Genomic DNA, 22,702 nt, shown 5'->3' on the forward strand with positions numbered 1-22,702 from the left:
TATTTCATCTGACGAAAAAAAAAAACATCAAAGACACACTTAACATGGATTTCCATTGTCGCGTAAATTTAACGTGCGTACAAACGTAAATTTAGCTGGCTTTACGTACGTAATTAAAATAAGAGGCGCTGTATGAGCCGCGTACGTAAATGCAAAAAGTTGAACAGCGCTCAACTTTTTACGTTTACGCAAGTCGTTTATACGTCGCTTCCGTATTTTGTTTACGTACGTAAAGCCAGCTAAATTTGCGCCTGTACGCACCAATAATTTACGCGACAGTGGAAATCCACCTTTACGCAAGTAAATAAAATAAGAAGCGACTTATGAACGGCTTTCATAAACGTAAAAAGTCGAGCGCTGTTCAATTTTTACGTTTACGCACGCGGCTCATACATCAAAGAATTTACGCGACAGTGGAAAACCACGTTTAACGATCTTGTCCACAAACTTAGTCTCTGGAACTACTTTTTGCAACATAATTGAACAGCTTACCGAGGAAATGTATACACACCAAGAGATTTCATTTAAAGTGAGTGTCGCCTATTTTTAGTGTCACTGAATAACCAAAAATCATCAGTCTGTATCGATGGAAACGTTACAATGATGGTTCGGTTTTCTTAACAATTACCCTACTGGTGTACAGAAACTGTTATTTACCTTTGGTTGACGATGGCTAGCACTGAAATGGAATACAATTTTTTCAAGTTTTTCCTGTGTATTTTTGAGAAATCGCCAAAAAAAAATAAAACGGATAATAGATTTGCTCTTCCCAGGAGAAATCCCTTTGTGTCATGTTCTCGATGCTCTAAGTGCATTTGATTTTGGAGAAAAGGTGTCTTGTTATATATATCTAAGCAGTTTTTGACGGTGCCTCTTTAAGGATTTTACCCCCATTCTTAAAAGCTTTAGAACCCTCCTTAACGACATGCTCAATCAACCGATTCAAAAGGAATCACCACATGAGTTTTAAAGCAAATATTTTAAGACGATTTTGTAGATTTGGCAGACCCTAATTTAGTGCGAAGTTCTTCCGTACTCAGTCGACGAGATTTGTCTACTACCATGCCCGCATCATTATTCTCAGAGCTGTGGATTTACTGTATGCGAGATATGCTTCTAAATTGGACATTCTGTCGCTAGTAAATGAAAGGACTTATTTAGTCTAGCGCGCTTTTTTCTCTCATCATAAGCTAACAGTTGAGAAACTCTGCGTAATCCAATATTTGAAAGTTGAACGGTTTACGTTTGGCGCATTGTTAAAGCTCTTTTAGCTTGAATGAAAAAAAATTTTTTTTTTCCGAAAATGATTGTCTGAAAATTGAATTAGTTTTATTCACATAAAAGTATAGGAGTATGCATTTCGTTTTCACGACAGAGGAAGTCGTAGAATCAGTTATGAGTTGATTGAAATGTACGGAAAATTATTATGACCTGTAAACTTGTTTGCACAAACATTATCTTTTTATCGTGTTTGTTCGATTTAAACTTTTAATTATTTTTTAGACTATTGCATCATGCATTGTCACCAACGTAACAGAAATGAGAAGGAAAAAATTCTAGACTGGAAGTTGAAAAATGATTTTCATGTTTTGATTTACAGAAAACTAAAAATAACTGAATAGCTTTAAAATAAACAAATTGTACTAGTCAACTATGTGGACTTGTAATGTAATTCAGTACAAAATCCGAATATTCTTTTTCCTGTTTTGGCGGCGGCTCTAAAGTGAGCTTTTAACATAAAATAAACCAGATTGTGTGAAATATGTTTTCCATTATTTTGGTAGCTTGTGTGTATTTTTTTATATCACATCAAATTAATAACGACAACCCGACGCGATTAGCTATCTTCACGTCAAAAAAGTAGATAATCACTTGGCATTGTCATTTGAAACTAGAATCGAGGCATATATATTATTTTCATTGATTTAGTCCGACTTGTTCCTTCCCCCCGCCTAGCTTTAAATAATCATAATGACAGTTCACAGTGCAACTTCTGCTCATAACATACTTAGTCTTGTCACTGTGGGATTGAAATTAAAAATATCTATAATCTTGTTTACGAATATGCGAAGAATGAAGAAAAAAAGTATTTATTTCACGAAAATGAACCCAGCGGGCGGTGCTTCCATATTTAAGCTATTTAGGTATGTGCGGCGTCAAAGAGTATGGTTTTTAGTATGAAATAGGGTATAGATTTTAACCATATTAGTCTGAAAGTCTTAAACAGCCGGAGTACTGGAAAATTACATGCTTTGGTTTGAAATAGAGTCAGGGTTTGGAGAATCCAGCCGCACATCCCCACCAAAAATTCTGAGGAGAACCTCCCTCCCCCCGGAAAATGAACGAAATGAGACATAGAAAAGGCATGCAACACAGGCGTTACTGTAGCAATAGTGTTAACTTATCTGCGACAAAATGACAAAATTCAATAAATAAATAAAATACCCACTGTAAGGCCCGTAAGGACTAGCTGGATGCAGGTGATTCTTGTTTCTTCGCCACGAGTGCATGCTGTGGTGGAAGACACAAGAACGTTACCAGTTTGGATAACCTCGTAACGTCGACATAAGACTGACAGGACAAACGTCGTGCCGTCGCTCAAGAACATTTTCACTCCTAGCGGAGCTCCTCACCTGTTCTGCCCGCATGAGCGGGACTACCTACTCGTGTAATAGGTAAACCGCACGAATCATGCACTTTGCATGGCCATACCGTGAATCCCGGGGGAGGGGATACTCCACTATACTAGCCGTTTAGGTAGGGTAAGGTATGATTTTTTAGCCGTTTTGGTCTAAAATAGTGGATAGATTTTGACCGTTTTGGTTGCTATAGGATATGGTTTTCACGAGTAAAATGGGGTTGGCAGGCCTACACGAATTCTAGTCATATGTTGCCTGCGCTAGGGAGAGTCGTCAGATATTTTGGTCTGAAATAGGCTAAGGATTTCAAGAAGTGCGCAACACACACCCACCCAAATTTTCCGAGAGTTTCCACCCCGAGCCGTGAGCACGCACGAAAGTACAAGTATATTTTAGTGAAGTTGCTCCCTGATTATTGAACCATCTGCTGAGCCAAGCTAAACACCGCACGTTTCTATAACTCTATGGAAGTTAGTAAAAACACTCAAAACTCGAAACAGTAGACTAAGGGAACACGAACAAGAGTGTCTCGTTTTTCCACATTTCTACTCGTGTTTTCTAATACTACAGAAAAAAATTCAATGTTTTCTGTTTAATTTCTTAATTGGTGCCAACGTTAGCAGACTGCCGCCTTATGCGTAGGTCCAGTGTTAAAAGGCGTGCGCTCCTTTCACCTTGGTCTTTTTTGTTTGTCTGATGTTGTTTCTTTGAATTAATTTTGGTTTCCATATGATCGAAAACGATTGCAGAAGATCGCAAAATCATTTACCCTTCTGTGATTATATGGAAACATAGTACTGCGATCCTGCGTTCTCATACCAGGCGATACCAGATGGGACAGAATCCTGCAGGCAATCGACTGCCATCAGTTACAAATGGTGCATAATATGGAAACAGATATTCTGCGATCTTGCCATCAAAAGTTATCCCATAATAGTTCGCATTTACCCAATTAATTTTACACTCTAGAAAATATGCAGTGGCAGTAGATCACTTTACTTGACAATGGTAAAACCCGGCTCCAAAATGAGTAAATACAAATTTGACGATTTAAAGATTTAACAAAGTGCAAAGGATTCATTATTTTAAGGTTCTGTTCCATACATTTTAAAAGGCCGGGCTGGAGAATATTATTTATTATACAGAGGACTTCGTTAAATAGAGGTTCCACTGTACCCATGGGAATAGATAGCAATAGGTTGATTGCATTGCTGCCATGTTGGTGGACAAAAAAAAAGAAAATTTGCTCACAAAGTTTGCATAAAAATGGAAGTAAACTCCCAGAGGAGAAAAATCTTATTGTTCCTATCCACCATGATGGCCGCCATGAGGTCACATGGAATTCTCCAAAAGGTAATTTATTTGGAGAACCGCTGGCAGGGTAACGTTTCTATATTTAACAATTATTCACCGACACTGAGGTGAATAATTGTTGTATTGTTTACCATACAAGCTGAATAACTAGCAGGCCAAAAAAATTCCTTTATTTTTGACAGTATATCGACAAATGCTGGGAAATTTTAAAAACTCGCGCGCCGCGCGGTAAGCGATTTCTTGTTGTAGAAAGTTCCGTCTCGCTTTCTTACGAACAATTTTAAACTTTTTGAGGCACTTGTTTAGTTGCTAAGGTGTCGTTTCTTCAATTGTTGTGTGAAATTCGTCTTGACTTTGAGGCCATGCTGCAAAACATTAGATGTTTCATTGTTTACATTGTTTTTATAATGCTCGACAGTTTTCGTAAACAAGGCATTGTAGTTTCATTTTTTGCCTTAGAATATTAGGTTGGAAAGATTAATAACTTACCATTTAATGCCGTCAAACTAAAATTTGTTGCCATTTTTGTATTTTTGAAACAGCTTCCTCTCTTTAGTGACCGTGACGAAACGGGAAGTCCATCTTGTTTCTCTTCGGTTGCTCGGAGGTGAATAGTACTTGGCTAATCATCTCAGAGCTGGCCAATCAGCGCGCGCGAAAGGCACTATTCACTTGTGTGGTATATACTAAATATTGTTATTTACACGTAGGATCCCTCAGGATAGTTATATTATTTATTTCTTTTGAACTTATCAATGAAGAGTTTGTGATGAGCATGATATCCAGGAGAAAGTAAAACTTGCTACATTCTCCCAATTTCCCGTCATCGACCGCGTCCACAATCCCCTCGTAAAACAGGCGGTCGGTCGATATTAAACTTGAAAGCAAATTCAACAAGATGAATCTTGAATATCTTGGTAAAGGTCAACAATAAACTCCAATTGTTGACCCGAAGAGAACGTTGATTGCCAGAACATTTTTCGATTAAGCATTTGCCTTCCTGTCACCTCAAACTCATTCATATGCATTATCAATTACTTTTCTCCGTTTTAAAATTCAATAGAAGATATAACGTAATGAAAATACATTTATAGAGCTAAAATGAACTTGCTTTCAAGAATCATGCAAATCATTTCAAAAAAATCTTTTAAAAGTTGAATATTTTGCACTGAGTATTCGGAACTCTTGTTGCCGTCATTCAATCACACACTTTGATTGGCCAACTGCCATAATTGTGGCACATCCAATTTCGCAAGGTAATTTTCTCTAAGTCAATAGTCATATAAAAAATTACATTTGATTCGACTTAAATCATATTCTTTTCAGGACTACAAAGTCGGCAATGAAACGAGTTTTTAATTTGTCCTTTACTGCGCTCGTTAACTAGAGATCTTTATTTACTTGCGCAATGAGTGATACCATGAGTGATACCATGCAATTTTTTTCTTGCGTGTATGCAGAATATAAGGCGAGAGCGTGTGAGAACGAAAAAACCTCGGCATCTCTCTCGTTGCACATTTTCAAAATATCAGTGGTTTGGTTTAAAGCTCTTAAAGAAACAAAAATAAACCATGAATTTTATTAGAAGTTAGACGACAGCAGAAACGAAGTAACTATTAAATTTTCAGCATAAATTGAAAGAGTTTGCCAGGCAACCTTTTTGGCAAATTTATTACATAAACAAAAAAGTAAGCATACTGCACAGAACAAGATAATGAGTCCTTTTTCCATTTCCATTCAAATTTCTTTATGTCTTTTTCTCTTTCTTTTTTTTTTTTCTTTTTTACGCATCCTTGTTTCTTTTGGGGAGAGAGCTTGAATAGCACTCAATTTTATCTGTTTCAAGGCGCTAAACCGTCCTTGGCTCGATTATCGTCGAATTCTGAGGGGTAGACAAACAAAACGTTCCTCATCAATTGTAGTAAATAAAAATAATATTCTTTCGTCTATTTTTTCCCTATCCCAGGTACGGTGATATGACGCCACTGACCTTTGGGGGTAAAATCGTTGGCTCAATCTGCGCCATCTCAGGTGTTCTGACCATCGCACTTCCGGTTCCGGTCATCGTTTCAAACTTTAACTATTTCTACAAACGGGAGGAGGTGAACCAAGCTTTGGAAATGGCTGAGAATGGTGAATGTGGCAGGGAGCAATTCGATGGCAACGATGCTTTTAACGGACCTCTCACCAGTCCTTCTGGGCATATGGCGGTCAGTACGTTCGATACGTTTAGTATGGAGGAGGTCAGAGTGAAAACTGAGACTCCCGTATGATCACGTGACTATGTGCATAGCACCCTGCACAAAAGAATAAAGCCTTGGGGAGAAACCTGCTTCAAATCGAAGAAAGCTTGGCCTGGCCAATCCGTTCAAATTTCGTCTAAAACATGGCAATTTCATTCCGCCAATACTGGGTTATAAATGCAAAGATCAGTGAGACAAATAATTAGCCTAAAATGGTAAAACGAAATACGAAAAACTAACTTCGCGTTTACAAGTAATTTCATCAAAAAGAGTAGAGTCAATCGATTCCAGTTTTCAGAGAGTTGGCGACTGACTCACATTATGGGGTCCAAAATTGAGGAACTTTCATGGCAAAACAGGACTGATTCATAAAGGCGATGGTGTAGCTAATATAGTGGATTGCAGGGGAATTAAAAAATAGCCAAAATGTCATGCTTGGGAAATTTTGAAACATCCGCGAGCTGATAGTGTTGAAAACGATACAACATAGAAACCATCGTTCAATTTTTTTCTCTCCTTTACAAAACAAAGTGTCCTCAGCTGGATGGCCAATGCCACCAAGGATCCAGCTCAACTATCATTTTATGAACGAATTGTCGACTTTTGTATATATAAAGCATATGGTGATCTTATGAGTATTTCAGCTGATTAAGTCAACAAGTTATCGTGGACAAATACCCGATGAGCCTTGCTGTTCGTGGTTCACTGTTGTACAGATATCAATTCTTGTTTTTCAAATATTAAAAGGAGGTGTTTGTTGGCTTGCCCCTTACATGAGATTCGTCTGTCTTGAAGAGCGTTCAACATTCTGACAAGACAATGCAATGGAGCAAACTACTTTCAAGCTATTGGTTTGAGCTCGCCAGTTGTTAGGGCATGATCCAGCATGAAACTTAAAATCTCTTGTTACACGTCTCCTTTTTTAAGGTGGAGACAGCATGTCAGACGGACGATATATGTCTAATGTGAATCTTTAGTGTTCAACACTGTTACGGCTGCAGCTTCCTTCCTGTGTGGGGGACTTAGTAATAGCTAGTTAGTTCATTCCTTGCTGTACCTTCATTCAGGCCGATTACCTTTAATGGTACTCTGGATGGAACCAAGTTGACCCCAATATGGTCGGCGAGGCAATCACTAGTCTATGAAAGTCATACATACTCCATGGTGCTTCTACGCTGCGCCTTGTTTGGTTATAAATCATTGGAAAGCAGTTCTTTTATTACCTGACTGAAGCACAAATAATAATATAGAGCGGTTTAAGTGTCGAACTGAGTAATTTCGCGTTTGCTTTGGTTTTGCATTACTACGCTCTGTGACTGGATAACAAACCTTGCGCCACTTTCTCAACCAATGGGAATCCAAACCAAAACCAGTCGTGTTCTTGCCGCACGTGTTTTCCCGCGCTTGGAGTCAGTCACCCTCATGCATTTGCTTCGAATTCTGATTGGCTTGTTGTGTTGTTTACATTTGTTGCGATTGGCCAGAGTAATTACTTTGGTTTTGGTTTTACGACAATCAATTGGAAACCGCTCTATTGTATAGTTCCATAATCGTTTATTGAGGTCTGACTGGTTAAAATTCCTCAAGTTTCAGTCCAAAAATGTTACGAAGGAATTGAACCTGCCATCTTGCTTGGAAAATTAGTAAATTTCTGACAGTAACCAAATAATCAGAAGAGGATTTTGTAAAACCCTAGTTGAGCTAAAAACCCATAGCTCAGCCTTATATAATATCATTTATATAACATAATTATGATATAATTATCGTATGAAAGTATAGCTGTTTTCTTGTCAGTTACAATTGAGATATTTCTCAACCTGGAGTCAATTTAATCAAAGCGTTTACACTTGTAACTAACAATCTAGAGCCAGGTTTAAGAAACCTCCTCGTAAGTTAAGATATGGCTTAAGGACGGTGCCTACTAATACCGGAGTATTTTTACGCGGTTTATTAGTATGCGGGAGAAGCAGAGTTTAGCAAGGGCTGTTGGAATCCAAAAAGAAAATTGGGGTAGCCATGCATTTTCCAGAGGTAATAAAGCTTCAATATGGAGAAAAAACGCCATACACTGCTTTGTATTTTACTGCTTTTTTGGATTGTTGTTGCTTAATTATCTCTAAAAAAATGCGTGGTCACCCCCAATTTTCTTTTTGGATACCAAGAGCACTTGTTAAGTTCTGCTTTATCCGCATAGTTTTAAACCGTACAAAAATATCCCTGTATTGGTAGGCATCACACACAGGAAATTCGGGTATCTCGAGATGCGCAGAACGTATGCGCAGTAACAAAAGTAGGCACCGTCCTTAAGCCGGTATTCTTTCTTAACAAGAGGCTATTGCAATTATCAAAATAGACCGCTATTGTTCAGAGACAGTACTTACGATACACCTTTACTTAAGAGGGATTTGTGAATCTCGCTCCAGGGTCCTTGTTACACGCTCATGCCGAATAAACATTGTTAGAAGCTTTTAACTATGATTATATTGAACTTGCGTTTTTAAATTCGTCATCGAGTTTCTTTTCGTGTGCGCATGTGTAAACCATCGGCCCAGCTTGTTAACTTCAAGTGTAAAAGTTTTATTAAAATGACCCCCTGTATTGTAATTGTAAAATATTTAGTGCGAGTTTATTAGCAAAAATTTTGGGTTTTTTTTAAGATGGGTATTTGATGTTAACTGTTTCTCGCAGGGCTCGGTAGGGCGAGTTTGCGTAATAAAAATTTGTCCGTGTGGTAGGTAAACTATTAGTTTATAATCTGTATTTTTTTTTTTACATGGAATAGCTACAGGTTAATCGATTCGGAGAAAACTATTTTTTTTTTAATTCATTGAGTTGTGAAGGAAAGCTACCTTTTTGTGCCGCTCTCTGGCTTGTTAATGAACCACATGCAAGCACTGAACTTTACGATTTACGCCACGGATTAAGGAAACAAGGAGACAAAAGAACTGATTAATTAGCTAATATAACGGCCTCCGACGGTGAATGCTAATAGTAAGCATGTGGAGTGGGGATAGTCTTAAACAAGGTTGGTAATTCTTAGTACAGGGTACTCACCTCAGCACTCGACACGACCCGTTTACATTATCAGAAATATCTGTTGCGAGTTGTTAATTGACGACAGTTCGAGGGTTGGCCAGAAATGTTTCTTTCCTGTGTAATGTGTATAGTTTATCCCTGCATAAGGGCGTATTCACATAGCAAACTTAGGTTTACAAACGAATTTAGCGGTGTTAGTAATAAAGCAGATGACTCGTCCACAAGCGGAATATCTTTAAATCTGTGTTTAAATCCCCTGCAACTTGATGGCCCATTGGTTTAACCCTACTAGTACAAAACCATTCATAGTAATGGGCCTACTCCCTTTACAAACATCAAATATTTATATTTAAATTCAGAATTGTTTCTGTAACTATCTGTATAGCGTTTTTGTCTTTGTATGTTGCCGAACTACTCGATAATCAACAGTTAAATCGCTCAAATAGCTCAGCCGGTGAGCTGCTCTGAAACTGAGTGAAAACTCGCTCGTGTGTAGTTTTCATATAATGTCACGCATTTTGTGCTGTGTTGTGTAAAGTCAGGTGGAACGCGTGCGCCAGATTTGTTTTGGTGAAAGTAAGCAATGTGTCCTCCAAACACTCACATGCCAAATTCGAGTTTGTACAAGTGGTCCCTGCACTATTCAGGAGTTACCTTAAAAAAAGATACCCTACCCAAACCTAGACACGGCCTGCCCTGCGGGCATTCCGCGTAATTAATGCGCAGATTTGTGACTACGACGAAGAAAAGAAAAAAAGAAAGAAATCGACCCGTTTTTAGACACGGTATGCCCCTTAGGGCATCCCGCGTAAAAAGATACAGAGCCCGTTTTTAGACACGGCATGCCCTGAGGGCAGGGCATGCCTTGTAACAAAACCGAGCATCCGTCAGGTACACTGATACTACACTGCGGAGCTGGATAGCGTGACAATTGCATTCAATTAAATTTCGTTCCCGTGTCGGCCTGGATCCTAACTTCGCGCGGCGACGTCACCGTACAAGGCTGATGATCTTTAAACCCTGGTGTTGTACATACGTTCGTTCGTGGCTGAGAGTTTAGCTTTGATGCAGGCAATAACCCTTATTCAGGTAAACTGTTTCGCCCTGTTATAGTTCAAAAGAAACTGATACAGCGCGATCTCACGCAGCTAGAATTTGGCTTCTGTTCACCGAACTTAACCAGTTGTTTAGAGCTGACGGACCGACCAAGGCGAGAGGAGGATTTCAGCTGGTAAGCCATCTGAGCACGTATGTTTGTTCAGCGCAAATGTAACTAATAGATTATAACTTGAATTTATTCAAAGCTGTTTAACAGTAAGGGCTGGTTTACACTGCCAAAGTTTCTTTGATCGAAATCTACTTTTACCAAACTGTTTGTTGTTGCATGTTGGTTTCACTGCGCACTTTGGTCAAGTCAACGTCAAACACTTTGAAAGTCAAGGACTTCTCTTTTTAGCTTCTTTGTTCTCTTTGATCTTTGATCAAAACTTTTCAAAGGCGCCGCCAGTATACCACCCGCAAATGAGGTATTGTTTATTTAGAAACATAGTATAAGCAGGGGAATAAGCTATGTTAGCAAATGCATACCTACCCCGGATTTTCTCATTTCCGGATTTTCTCATTTCCGGTAGCTTTTGCGTGTTTTTTCACCGATTGATGTTACAATATGTGAAACGATTTCTAATCTGGAGAAGAAGAGAGTGGAAACTAGAATATCCAAGGAGAACAGAGAAAAAGTCTGATTATCGTTGTTTCAAAGTTCATATGACTTTACGTGACAAAAATACCTGAATGACATTAATCTTCTGTGATCACGAATGTAACTTCAAAATCCGGCCTTATGTAATGATAAACCAACGTAAAACGTTTGGCGGACAACATAACAGTGTAGAGCCCCGTCCAAAAATTAAGTCTCTACATCGCTAATTTGAAGAGGTAAAATTGAAATTGAAAGTAGTGCAATTTTTAAAATAGTCAAAATGGAGCTTCCCTAAGATAAATAGGTCACCGTGGCGTTGAAATGTTCTCTTTATCAATCATAATTACATCAAGTCATCGTGGAGCATATACTGTTAGGTTATGTTGAAGAGCGAGATTTTCAAAAGACATCATACTGATGCTATATTCGAACTGAATTGGGTGACCTTTCTTCCTACAAAGCTCGCTCTACTGTCTATGAGAAAAATAACAGACTTGCTACTCCATAAACTCAGGCTTGGATTTCACACCCTGACGAAAAAAAAACAGGGAAAGGTTCGCTTCCGGTTTGTCTGTAATATCCCGTAGCGTATAGCAACCAGATAAAACAACAATAACTGCACATCAGTTCGAGCATTAATCACGATTCAGCCGTCAATTGTTTGCCCTTTTTCTTTCTTTGAGTCGCCAATCCCGTTTTGACCAACTTGACCCCCAAGCACATAAACTCATTTTTGTTTATTCAACGATTGATAACTCAACTGCTTCTAATTGCCTTGGCCATTGTGTAGTTTACCCATTCATGTTATTTCATTTCTGTTATTACAGTCAATAATCTAATAAGCTTCTAGACCTCCAGGAAGACGATTGGGGGGGGGGGGGGGGATAGTCCCCTATATAAGTTATATAGGTACGTGCGAGGCCAAAGGTATGTTCTTTGAGCCGTTTTGGTCTGAAGTGGGGTAAAGATTTTAACCATTGTAGTCTGAAGGTCTGAAAACGGGTACAGGTCTGAAAATGGATATGAATTTTAGAGTCAAGATCTGAAAAACGATACCGAAAAATTATATATTTTGGTCCGAAATAGGAACAGGGTTTGGAGACCCCAGCAGACATTCCGAGGAGTGTGTGGGGGAGACGATATAAAGTGAATTTTCAAATTACCAAAGAAGGTGCAAAAAGTTGAAAACTTGAAAGAGTGGACCAGGACTTTTTCCATCTCCATCTTGTCCATCCGTTGGCAAGGGAGAAAGGGAGAATTATTCAAGAGTTGAGCCCCCCCTTTCCCTCCCACCCCCCAAAAAAGCCTGACATTATTAGCGGCATGCGAGAGCTTTCCGGCTTCTTTTTGACCTGTGAAAAGCCGTCCGTAGGTTTCCATGCATTGGGATTATTGTTAATTATTTGTAAGAAGAATGCCTCGCGCTGAGTCATCTCCGCTGCGATCGTGCCCTCCCTACATCTATTTCATCCCAAAGACGCCTCGTGGCAGGCTACTCCTGAGGCCGTTTCTCAACTCCCGATGAGTTTTCGAGCCCGAGAACTGTTCCCTATCCATGAATGTTAGCATTTTGTGCAACTAGCCAAATATAAATACGTTTTTTAATCTTATAATCTCATTATGCTATAGTCTCCGATGTTTTAACTTTCAAAATTACGGATAATCGAATTTCCGGCTCTGAACTAAAATAGTTTTGCGGGCGAAATGTCTCCGGTAGTTTTGAGATACGCACTTCTTGTCTTGTTAAAATATTGGGAATGTTGTTGTATCAAACGTGGCCTATTAAGTCTTGTTAACCAGCTGTTAAGAAACAAAATAACCATGTTGATGATTACTGAACAGCTTTGACGTTCTTTTTTTTTAAGCGCTTGAAACAGAGTCATGGCAATTGTTCTCAAAGAAGTCCCTTTGCTGATCTGGAAGTCCCAGACGTACTTTGGCCAACTTTACGTTTGCTTGTGGTTCCTGTCTTACCTGGCTACTTTGATCGGTACAGAAATCCTTCATTCCATGGATAATTATCTTATCTGCAATTCCACTGTAGATCCGTCGAATATCCTTGTGATGTGTCCTGAATACGACAATCCTCGACTGAGAAATCGGTTCACATTCATGGTAGTGTACGGGGTCTTGACGTTTACCACGTGGTTTCTGTACACCATCTACGCTATTCCAAGACTCAGGAACTTCCGTATGCGCCAAGAGTCAATACCACTTTGCGGTGTATACGCAGCGTATTTAGTACAACTGATTGCCAAATTCGCCGTCCACACGGTGATGCTCTTCATTTACATTTCACACGTCCACTTCTGGTTCCCACTGCGTCTACACTGTGACCTTCAGAATGCCACTGATGCCAATATGAAACCCAAAGAAAATATCAGCTGCACTGACAAGTACCGCGTGGAAAAATCCGTCATGGAAACCACACTATTGCTAGTTCTCGTGCTGCTGACAGTCTTTTGCCTGGCAGAGTTCGTTTACATCTTGCAGATGATGAGATCGAGAAGTAAAACAGTCTTCGTAGGAGATGAAGGTCATCGCCACCGTGAACACCTTGATAACGGATGCTGGTGCTTATGTGTGATGCCAACTGACAGAATGTTCATCACGCTTCACCTCCACGTAAAGGGAATCGACTGTACAAGCGAAATTGAGACTGAATCTGAAGGCGTATTACCTAGATATTTTAAAGAAGTAAAGAACTTCTATTTGGAGAAAACCGAAGATATAGCGGGTAACTTTCATTCGGGCGACACCGAGGTATTGAAACTGGATGACATTTTTGTGCAACCAGACGTGACAGAAGTGAAACGTCCCAAATCGAGTACAAAAAGTTATTTTATCGAAAAGAGGTCGGAAAGCGTCCCGGAAATTTCCACCTTTTTGGTAAGTGGAAAAGCTGGAATGGGGAAGACTATGTTTGCCCAAAAGATTGTAAGGCAATGGGCGAAAGGAGAATCTTGGCTTTCGAATCAAGTTAAGATTGTTCTTTTTCTTGATTTCAACACTATGGACGGCGCAAAGCCAACATTTTGCTTGGAAGAAATAATCCGTAATCAGTTTCCTTCGGATGTTCCTGGAGAATGCGTCAATTTTGTGAAAGGAAATCCAAGTACGATTTTGATTGTTGTTGACAATGTCAGTGAATCAAGTACTGAGTTTCAAGAGGCCGACTTTGTCAATGATTTGGAAGAGCAAATGCCTTTTGCAGCTATGTTGAAGAAGCTCATAGCAGGCAAACTCTTGAAAGGTGCTACAATTCTTGCTTTGTCCAGACTTGCACATAGCAGTTATACAGATCTTTTTAGACTTGAAAGTCGAACTGAAATCGTGGGATTTTCTCCGCAAACAATCAAGGAATACATAAAACGGTATTTTGGTGACGCTCCTCAAGATGAGTTACAATTAGATACATTTGTGCTGGTGGAAAGCTTGACGGACGATAGTGTTTCTATCTGCTGTGTTCCATCCCATTGCTATTACATGTGTCGCGTCTTGAAATGGCTCCTACACTCTCACAATGCATCCATATTGGAGAAGCAAGACATCATTCCAGAGACCATGACGCAGCTGTACACGGCAATGATGCAAATGATTTCTTCAATGCCAAAGGGATCATCATTTACCTCACCAAATTCGCTGACAGAATTGCCGTTGCTTCAAAAAAGTTCTTCAGAACATTTGTTGTGTGAAGACGGTCCATCTAACGCGACAGGTACACTTCACTCCCAGGATCGACTCGCCTTGACAACCCATGAAGCCAAACCATCGAAGGCAACAAAAGGCATTCCTCAATCTCAAGCTGACATTCACAGCACCGCCTGCTATCTGGCAATGAGAAGTATCGATGAGGGAAAGACCGTCTTCTCTAACGACGAAGTTAGTTCATTGTTGCCCAACGAAGTCATTCCGATTTACTTTCGCCCTGTTGACCCGCAAATGGGTAAAGAGCAAACACGTTTCTCTTTCCGATGGGGTTATCTTCAAGAATTTCTCGCAGCCTCCTTCATTGTTTCCGATCTTTCCCTGAAGAGGTTTGGGAACTTGGTAGAGCAGATTAAAGAAGACACTACTTGCAAGCGAGACCAAGTGCTTCAGTTTGCGTGTGGTCTGCTGTACCAACAGTCGCAAGCTTGCGACAAGATGAAAAATGAAGTGATTCGCCTTGTTACAGAGCTTGGCAATCAATCGCAGCCCTGCAAGAGGAGACAGAAGGAGCTGCAACTTGTAATGATGAAGTGTGTAGCAGAGGTAAAAGATGATAAGCTTTCACGCGAGGTAGCGAGCAAGTTTCTCCCTGTCATCGAATTTCCTTGCTATGAGGTTGGAGTTGCCGAGTGTTCTGCTCTAGCAAACGTGTTGGGCAGCTCTCCATTTGCATCCATTAGGCGTATCGACTTATCCGATAACAAAATCGGTGTCATGGGTGTACGACAATTGGCGCAGAAACTGCTTCTTCCCTGTAAGGGGCCAACGGAAGAACTAAACGTGAAAGGAAACATCTTGGGTGATCAGGGTCTCGAAGAACTCGCCGAAGCTCTCGGAAGGAAAGAATGTAAGCTGAAGATTCTAAACGTAGCTGACAATGGGATTACAAACGCTGGCGTTTCAAAGCTCTCTTTCACGCTTGATTCAAATTCGTGTTTAGAAGAATTGAACCTGAGCGGTAATGGGGTCAGTTGTCAAGGAATGGCACAACTAGCCACGGTCCTTCGAAAAGAGAAGACCAAAATATCAAGATTAAATCTCAGCTGGAACAATTTAGGAGACGATGGGGTTGCCAGTTTGGCCTTAGCTCGTCAAAGCACAATCAATCTGGCATGGAACAATATTAGCATCAACGGCATCCATTCACTAGTCTCCATTTTTCAAACCTTGACGAATCTCGAAGAACTTGATCTTAGTGGCAACATCATTGAGGCAGCTGGATTTGAAGCATTGCTATCTTGCTTGACGAATCCTGGTTGCAGGATAAAGTGTCTTGCACTTAACAACTGCAATTCAACAGATGAAGGTGTGATCCACTGTGCAAAAGTGCTAACTTTTCCACTCAATCAAATCACATGTTTAGGTCTTGCTGGAAATGGCATCACAAACGGCGGAGTTGGTGAGCTAGCGCAAGCGCTGGGTTCGTTAGAATGCAAGGTTAAATGCCTGAATTTAAGCTCAAACTTCATTGGTGACGAAGGAGTAGAAACTCTTTCACTGAGCTTGGGTAGCGCGAGCTGCAATCTTCAAGAACTTGATCTGAGTAAGAATGAAATCCAGGACGAAGGCTGCAAGTTTCTGGCGGCAGCAATCCGAAAACGCAACTGTTTGACACGATTAGATCTGCAAGGCAACCAAGTTGGTGACGAGGGAGCAAAACAACTACTGTCAGCACTCAGGATTTACAACTGCAGGCTTAACAGCTTGATTTTGGATGAAAACGACATCGGCGATGAAGGCATTTCTGGTTTGCCGCATGCATTCAGCAGCCCTCACTGCAAGCTGGAAAATCTTCAAATAAGGAGAAACCTGATCAGTCGAAACTGCCTTGAGACTCTAAGTGAGGCAATGAACAGCCCTTTTTGCCATTTGGAACAACTTGGGTGTGACAGTTCCCGTTCATAAAGTCATTAACACAAGACAAAGCATCGTATCCTCTCCACCGTTTGCAATGTCTCACATTATTGCTCGGGAAAACAAAAGAACGAACAACTGAACAGTGAAAACATAGCACGATTTTCCCTGCGTGAGATCCCAGAGTAATCCGACAATTGTGCTTACTGGCAATTTGTCAAGAGAACACATCTCTTGATATTTAACAAATCGACGGCAGTTTTCTATGGTATATACTTTTATAGACCAAAAAATGACGTCATAAAATGGTTAAAACTCAAGTCGAACTTTGAACATTTTATGGTCTATTAGAGTACACCATGGAAAACTACCGTCGATTTGTTTTTTACAATAACATGGAAAAAGTATGAACGGAATTGACTTTACTTTCTGTTGAGAAAGCGCGCACGTTACCTCTGACGTCTGTACTCTTATAGAAAATAGCTAAGAGCCAATCAGCGTGCGAGAATTTTGACAGTTATTGTAAAATTATGTATCGAGACTGGAAATTGCCTGACATAGAAAAGTAGCAAAAAAATCTAAAAAGTAAGACAGGCTTGTACTTAGGACAAACAATAGATTGAAAATGATTTCCAATCGTTAATGGAGTTAAGAATTCTGCCTGTAGTCGGATTGTACATCAGAATCTCGAGACAAGATTTGGCCTTGTAGTCTTTCATTTTTTTCGTGCAATTTTCCTTAATATGTTTGTATCGTTGCATCGACCGTGTAAATCAGAACAAATTAGGTGTGAGCACAGAAAACATCGTCCGCGTGATCATATTTTCAATAACATACTGACGATTTGCCTGTTTTACTGCGACAACCGGCTGACCGCGAAAATGCAGAAACCAGAAACCGACTAAAGTGGAACGAAATCCGCCAATCAGCGTACAAACATGACCTTTTGATCCCGTTGACCCAAACGTTTTTGCTCCCTTAGAGGTCCGCTGTACTGATTGACAGCAGTGAAAAGCATAACGGTTGGTGGAATCTTGAACTTTAAAGTGCGCATGTTATTGAAAGGCGCAGTAAGGGCAAAAATCTTTCTAACTAATTGGAACCAAAGTTTACCCCTGAGCCCAGTTGTTCAAAGCACAATTAAGTTAACCCAGGGTTACTGTGAACTTTGATTCCAGTTAAATTACAAATAGATAAAGATATTTCCAAAAGGCTTTTGCCTTTCAGTTTTGACTTTTCTAGCTTAAAATTAACTTTTTGAAACATTTTCAACTAGCGAGATAAAAACCTCGGTTAACTTTTAATCGTGGGCAATGTTAATATAGAAGCATGGTTATGAAGCCAAACAAGTTTCTTTGTTAACATTTTTGGCCTTGACCGTGCACAAACCACAATAGATTTTGAAATGTGTTGGACCAACTGGCCAATAGAAACGTTCCTGTTAAAATATTCAGCTATAGTGTGAACGTTAAAACGAAGGATTGTGCACGGTCGCGGCCCTTCCAACCTAAATTTCAGCACCACTGTTATCAACTTTGAACATAGCAAGGTTTCATAACCAGTCCCTCAATTAAATATGTCGTGGGTTAACGTTAATCTGCTTTCGAACAACCGGCCTCAGTTGTTCAAAGTAAGATTAAGCTAACCTAGGGCTACAGCTCTTGTTCCTAGGGTCTCTCCCGTGATTGATTGCAACTCTACCAACACCAACAGTACGATACTATTGGTGTAAAAACAAAAACAAAAACAAAAAAAACGCACCAGCCACTTGTACTAAAATATAATTGTATTTCAAGTTCCTGACATTTGGTTACATATACATTAAGGTTAACAAAGTTTTTCTTCCTATGTTACAAATTGATATACATAAACAAAAAACAGAACATTGTTCTCATGTGTGAATAAATACGGAAATAGAGGTTCAATTTCAGTTGATGCCTACACAAACCGCTCAAGATACTATCAATTTTACTCGCCCTTCTCAGCTGAGACCTATCTTCCTAGATTCCATAACACTATGCAAAACAGTTGAGAATATTTGATATTTACACGTACGATAGTCCACTGCGCAGCCGTTGTTTGGATTTTCTGGCAATGTTTCTGGAGAGAGCGTTGCTTAGCGACCAAGTCATTGCACCCTTAACATTCACTGGACCCAAATAACGGCTGCGTAGGCGAGTTTCGAATAATTGCTTCATGTTATTCGAGTAGAAACATGAATAGTGCACAGTTCCTTTAAAAGATTAACATTGAATTGAAATTCTCAAGGGATGCTACAAACGGATGTCCGCGTTCACAGCCTGTTTGGTTACATACAAAAGTAGCCTGAATTTACCACAACTGCATAGACTCCTGAGAGTATGTCGTAGGCATAAGCATAAAAATTGAGCCACCGAATATCACATTTTGGAAACTTCAATTGACATAACGCCCGCAGACCAGCAAGTTTACTCAATTTTTGTATAAAGAAAGGTATTCGCCATATTCATTAATTTGAAAACGTTTGTATAGGATTTAGATTAATTTATTTCTGGCGATTTTGACATGACGACCGGACGCTGTCGGGTGAAAAGTATAAAGCAAATGGGTGGAAGTCGCCGACAAGCTTGTTCACTTTCCATTTCCTGATACTCATCTTAATTTCCAGACTGTTGATCAGGAATTGGATATACTGTGTAATTAGGAATTAAACACACTGTGCCATTGTAACGTGCATGGTGTCTTGAAAAACAGGTCATATCGGTTACGGCTTACACTTTTCACCCAATAACGTTTCACCTTGACCAGGCTTACTGGTCAAGGATTGTGGTCCAACAATTGAACTGGCCTAAATGTGACTTAAACAGTTTGTATGTGACAAAATCGCCGAAATAAGGTAATCTACAGGATACAACAAGGGCGAACAAAGGCTGAAAATACCGCCTTTAGGCTGTGAAAGAAAGCAACACATCCAGTTCGCTGTCCTAAACAGCTCAATTGCATAAGATGTGTTAAAGAACCTACAACAACGGCACGAAATTACCCCTCCCCCTCCCCCGCCAAAAATCCTGATACGGGCTACTCAGAGAGGTCCAACCGTGCCGGACAACCTTGCTTGACATTTGGGTAAAAAACCTGGCCAATTCTCCGGTGACTAGGGTTGAAAGGATACTACACGTATCATGCATGGCATGAATGCAACTGCAAGCTCTAATTTATTTTCCATTAATTTATGAAAAAGCGGACAAAAGAAAAAGAGACAAATTACATCTCTTTCAAATTACGTCGTCTCGTACGGAGTCCTTTCTTGATAAAAAATTTCTGTACAAATTGGAAGCTTGACCCAAATACTTGACCAACACTGAAAAAAGGCCGGCAAAATTCTCAACAAAAACAAATACAGTCGAACCTCTTTATTACGGACACCAAGGGGACAGAAATAAGTGTCCGTATTATAGAGATGTCCGTTTTAGAGAATTAGGCTTTATATCGAGTTCGGTCTCTCAGGGAGCAGGTGAACTGTCCGTAACAGAGAAGTGTCCGTAAGGAGAGGTTCCACTGTGTTATGCCAAACAATACGAATGGAGAACAGCCCTGACACTGCTACATTATTCCACTACTAAAACGTTAATTAACTATATACCTAACACTGTAATATAGCCACTCCACGTTGGATTGACATCAATCACGTGCCAAGCCAAATATGGTCAAACTCCATGACGTAATAATTTTACTCCTCCTTCACTGGAAGATATTCATTTCAATTCGAAACAGTACAATTAATTTTTTCAATTCATTACAAAATTGTCTCATATGTACACACTTGTCCCAGTAAGAGCCGCCAATGAATGCTGAAGCACAAAAACGACTTGGTTTTCCGCAGCCTTCATCTCCAAGAAAACTAACAAAATTTCAATCAAATTTCTACAGGGCGGTCTTTCCTTTCGTTGGAATCTTTGCTCTCCACATTAGCATCAATTTAGTCTGTCTATAAGTTAATACCACCAAATATAGCACACTATTTGAAGAAAACAATGAACGTTGAAAGGGAAAACGACTAATAAACTGAAATTGCTGTTAAAAAGTTTTTTTCAACACATCGTAACACTGCCCAAATAAAGTTATGGTGCACTGGATATTCGTGGCCCGTACACAACAGATATCCTGCGATATACGTAACTTCGTACGTCGGGGAGAAAAATGGCGAAGCGCCTTAAACATGTAAAACGACCTCGGAAGATCAGAAATTTCCACGGAGTTTGTAAACGTCATTTTTTGATGCACTGCTCAAAATGCAGGCGTCCATCTTTTCCTTTCCAAACTCGGCACGATGACGAAATTTCATACGCTAACTTAAAATTATCTTTTTGCCTATCGTATCAATTTCAAATCAAGAAGTTGAAGAAAATAACCAAATGTCATTAGCAAAAGATCGCCCTATAGAAAATCAAGCCTACAGCAAGAGGGAGCAGTTTTCTTTCCAAGAACCGCAAAATATTGAGAATGGCACTTCAATCGTGACAAACGGATTACAATGAAAATTGACAAGGAAAGAAGTGCATGAACAACGAAACCACGCGAAGCTTTCCCTAAAATCTGCTCTGTGTTGAAAACTCGAAAAACCAGTCAATGACTCTAGCAGCTCATAGAGCGGAGTGTGCATAATTTTGCTTCATTAATTTATTATCCTGACGGCTATAATCATATTCACAAGTCAGGCATGGTCCATTATATATAGAAATCCACAGACACTTCCCACCAACCACAAATTCCTTTACATAATAAATCTTTTGTTACAATTCCATAAAATTCGGCCCTAGAAATGTCGACTAGCATAGAAGGCAATGATAGTAACCTTGTCTAAATGAAAAAATAAATCTGTGTTTATAATTTAAGCATACAATGTACTTGATAAAGGAGCTCATTTCAATAAAGCATCTAGAGAGAAGGAAACAGAAAACAAATTAGTTTCAATTGTTGGCAGCCTTAACCAACGCTAAAGCTAATTTACACGTGTCAATTTATCGGCCCGATTAGTAGTTCAATGGCATGGGCCAATTTACAGCAAAAACCAGCAGATATCCCAGGCCGTGAATAGCAATAATCCGCAAAGATCAGCAAAGCAAAGCAAAGCCGAGCTGAGATATGCAATCACATGTAGGCCCCTGCAGACCCAGGGACCACCCCGCAGAAGCCTGCCTGCCTGAGGCTCAACCGCTGACCCGCTAGCATTGTCTCGAGGTTAACCTTGCCTAAATTATAATTTAGCCAAATAAAAATTGTCTGCCGCTTTCTTTTTCTGTTCGTGTAGCGCCATATGAAAATCGGCCTGATTAAAAAATCTGCAGCACGGCCAGAGATTTTTATAATTCTCGCCGATTTACGTTCGCTCACTCATTTTTTTCGTCAAATTGAGCCAAATCGGCCCGTGTTCCCATAGCGGAATACTGGATGCTTACCAAAGTGCCTAATGATTAATAATTGCTTGATCGCTGCTACGCAAGGTTGTTGCTTGTGATCACAGCATCTACAACAGCACAAAGAAAGAAAAGAAAATCAACAATCAATTTTGTATAAAGTAGCACCACAAAATCACTGTCATGTGCTTTTCAAAGAACAAACGTGACAGAATTATTTGCGTTTTAGTAAGAATTTAGGGCAGGGAACACCTTGTGATGTCTATCATACAGTTCATGCATCACCTTAGCGTGCATTTGTGGACATATACACGGCTGTTTGGCAAAAGTTGACTCTGTGTATTCGCTGATTTCCCTCCCCCTCCCCTGTAAGTATACTCAGCTGTACCTTTACTGTCGCTAAGGCTGTTGTGTTTGGCATTCTTAGCTGACGGCTTTGGAGATGAGCTCACACTCGATTGGCTGAGAGATGACTCAGATCCTGAAGAGTTCCTCCGTTCCCTGTCTCTGCTCTTGTCTTTTCCTTTATCGCGCTGTTTAAACATCTTTCGCCAGGATTTGGTGCGTTTGAAATCTCCCCCATTGCCAAGCTAAAGAGAAGGCGAACAAATTGAGTCACAGAGGGAGGTTGTCAATTGAGTGTCTAAAGTACATGTAATTTGCTATAGTTTTGTTTTCCTAGGCCCACGACTGGTTAACTGAAAAAGAAAATACACTACTTCCTCTAAATTAAAACCAAAAGCAATACCCTTTTTAAGGTTAAAAAAAAAAAAAAAAAAAAGAACCCGGGTACACGTAATTTGTTTCCCC

General features: G+C 39.8%; 3 protein-coding genes across 7 annotated transcripts in view; 2 read left to right on the plus strand and 1 right to left on the minus strand.

The window, feature by feature from the left end:
• Window positions 1-22,702, plus strand: part of LOC146484600 (potassium voltage-gated channel subfamily A member 3-like) — a 125,876-nt gene that overhangs the window by 1,910 nt on the left and 101,264 nt on the right. Inside the window, exon 2 of one of the 2 annotated variants that reach the window (XR_014863603.1) lies at window positions 5,920-7,450. Coding sequence is in view for 1 of the 2 variants with exons in the window: in XM_085104688.1 (XP_084960814.1) it covers window positions 5,920-6,226 (307 nt within the window). In the remaining variant the exon portion in view is untranslated. Of the gene's footprint in view, window positions 1-5,919; window positions 8,937-22,702 lie in introns of those variants that run through there. The other variant, XM_085104688.1, reaches the window with a different exon arrangement.
• LOC146484601 (NACHT, LRR and PYD domains-containing protein 3-like) lies at window positions 10,244-18,421 on the plus strand. 3 transcript variants are annotated; one of them, XM_085104653.1, is made up of 2 exons: window positions 10,244-10,480; window positions 12,797-18,421. In XM_085104653.1, exon 2 carries the CDS (start codon window positions 12,813-12,815, stop codon window positions 16,545-16,547), a length of 3,735 nt encoding a protein of 1,244 aa, XP_084960779.1. In that variant the 5' UTR covers window positions 10,244-10,480; window positions 12,797-12,812; the 3' UTR covers window positions 16,548-18,421. The 3 variants fall into 3 exon arrangements, with proteins under 3 accessions (XP_084960779.1, XP_084960778.1, XP_084960780.1); XM_085104652.1 differs by having other exon boundaries at window positions 10,244-10,463; XM_085104654.1 differs by having other exon boundaries at window positions 10,275-10,321.
• LOC146484602 (liprin-alpha-1-like) overlaps window positions 18,265-22,702 on the minus strand; it is a 35,195-nt gene continuing 30,757 nt past the window's right edge. For both annotated transcript variants that reach the window (XM_085104655.1, XM_085104656.1), the window contains exons 29-31: window positions 22,281-22,482; window positions 21,935-22,002; window positions 18,265-21,413 (exon numbers count right to left, since the gene is read on the minus strand). In XM_085104655.1, the coding sequence (XP_084960781.1) occupies window positions 21,971-22,002; window positions 22,281-22,482 (234 nt within the window). In that variant the 3' untranslated portion in view covers window positions 18,265-21,413; window positions 21,935-21,970. The remainder of the gene's footprint in view (window positions 21,414-21,934; window positions 22,003-22,280; window positions 22,483-22,702) is intronic.

The sequence above is a fragment of the Pavona decussata genome, unplaced genomic scaffold (genome assembly GCF_977016875.1).
Source record: "Pavona decussata unplaced genomic scaffold, jaPavDecu1.1 SCAFFOLD_32, whole genome shotgun sequence".
NCBI classification, from domain to species: Eukaryota; Metazoa; Cnidaria; class Anthozoa; order Scleractinia; family Agariciidae; genus Pavona; species Pavona decussata.

Bases quoted from the DNA above. Each gene is read 5' to 3' on its own strand.
- LOC146484601 (XM_085104653.1), top strand. From the start codon at position 12,813: ATGGCAATTGTTCTCAAAGAAGTCCCTTTGCTGATCTGGAAGTCCCAG.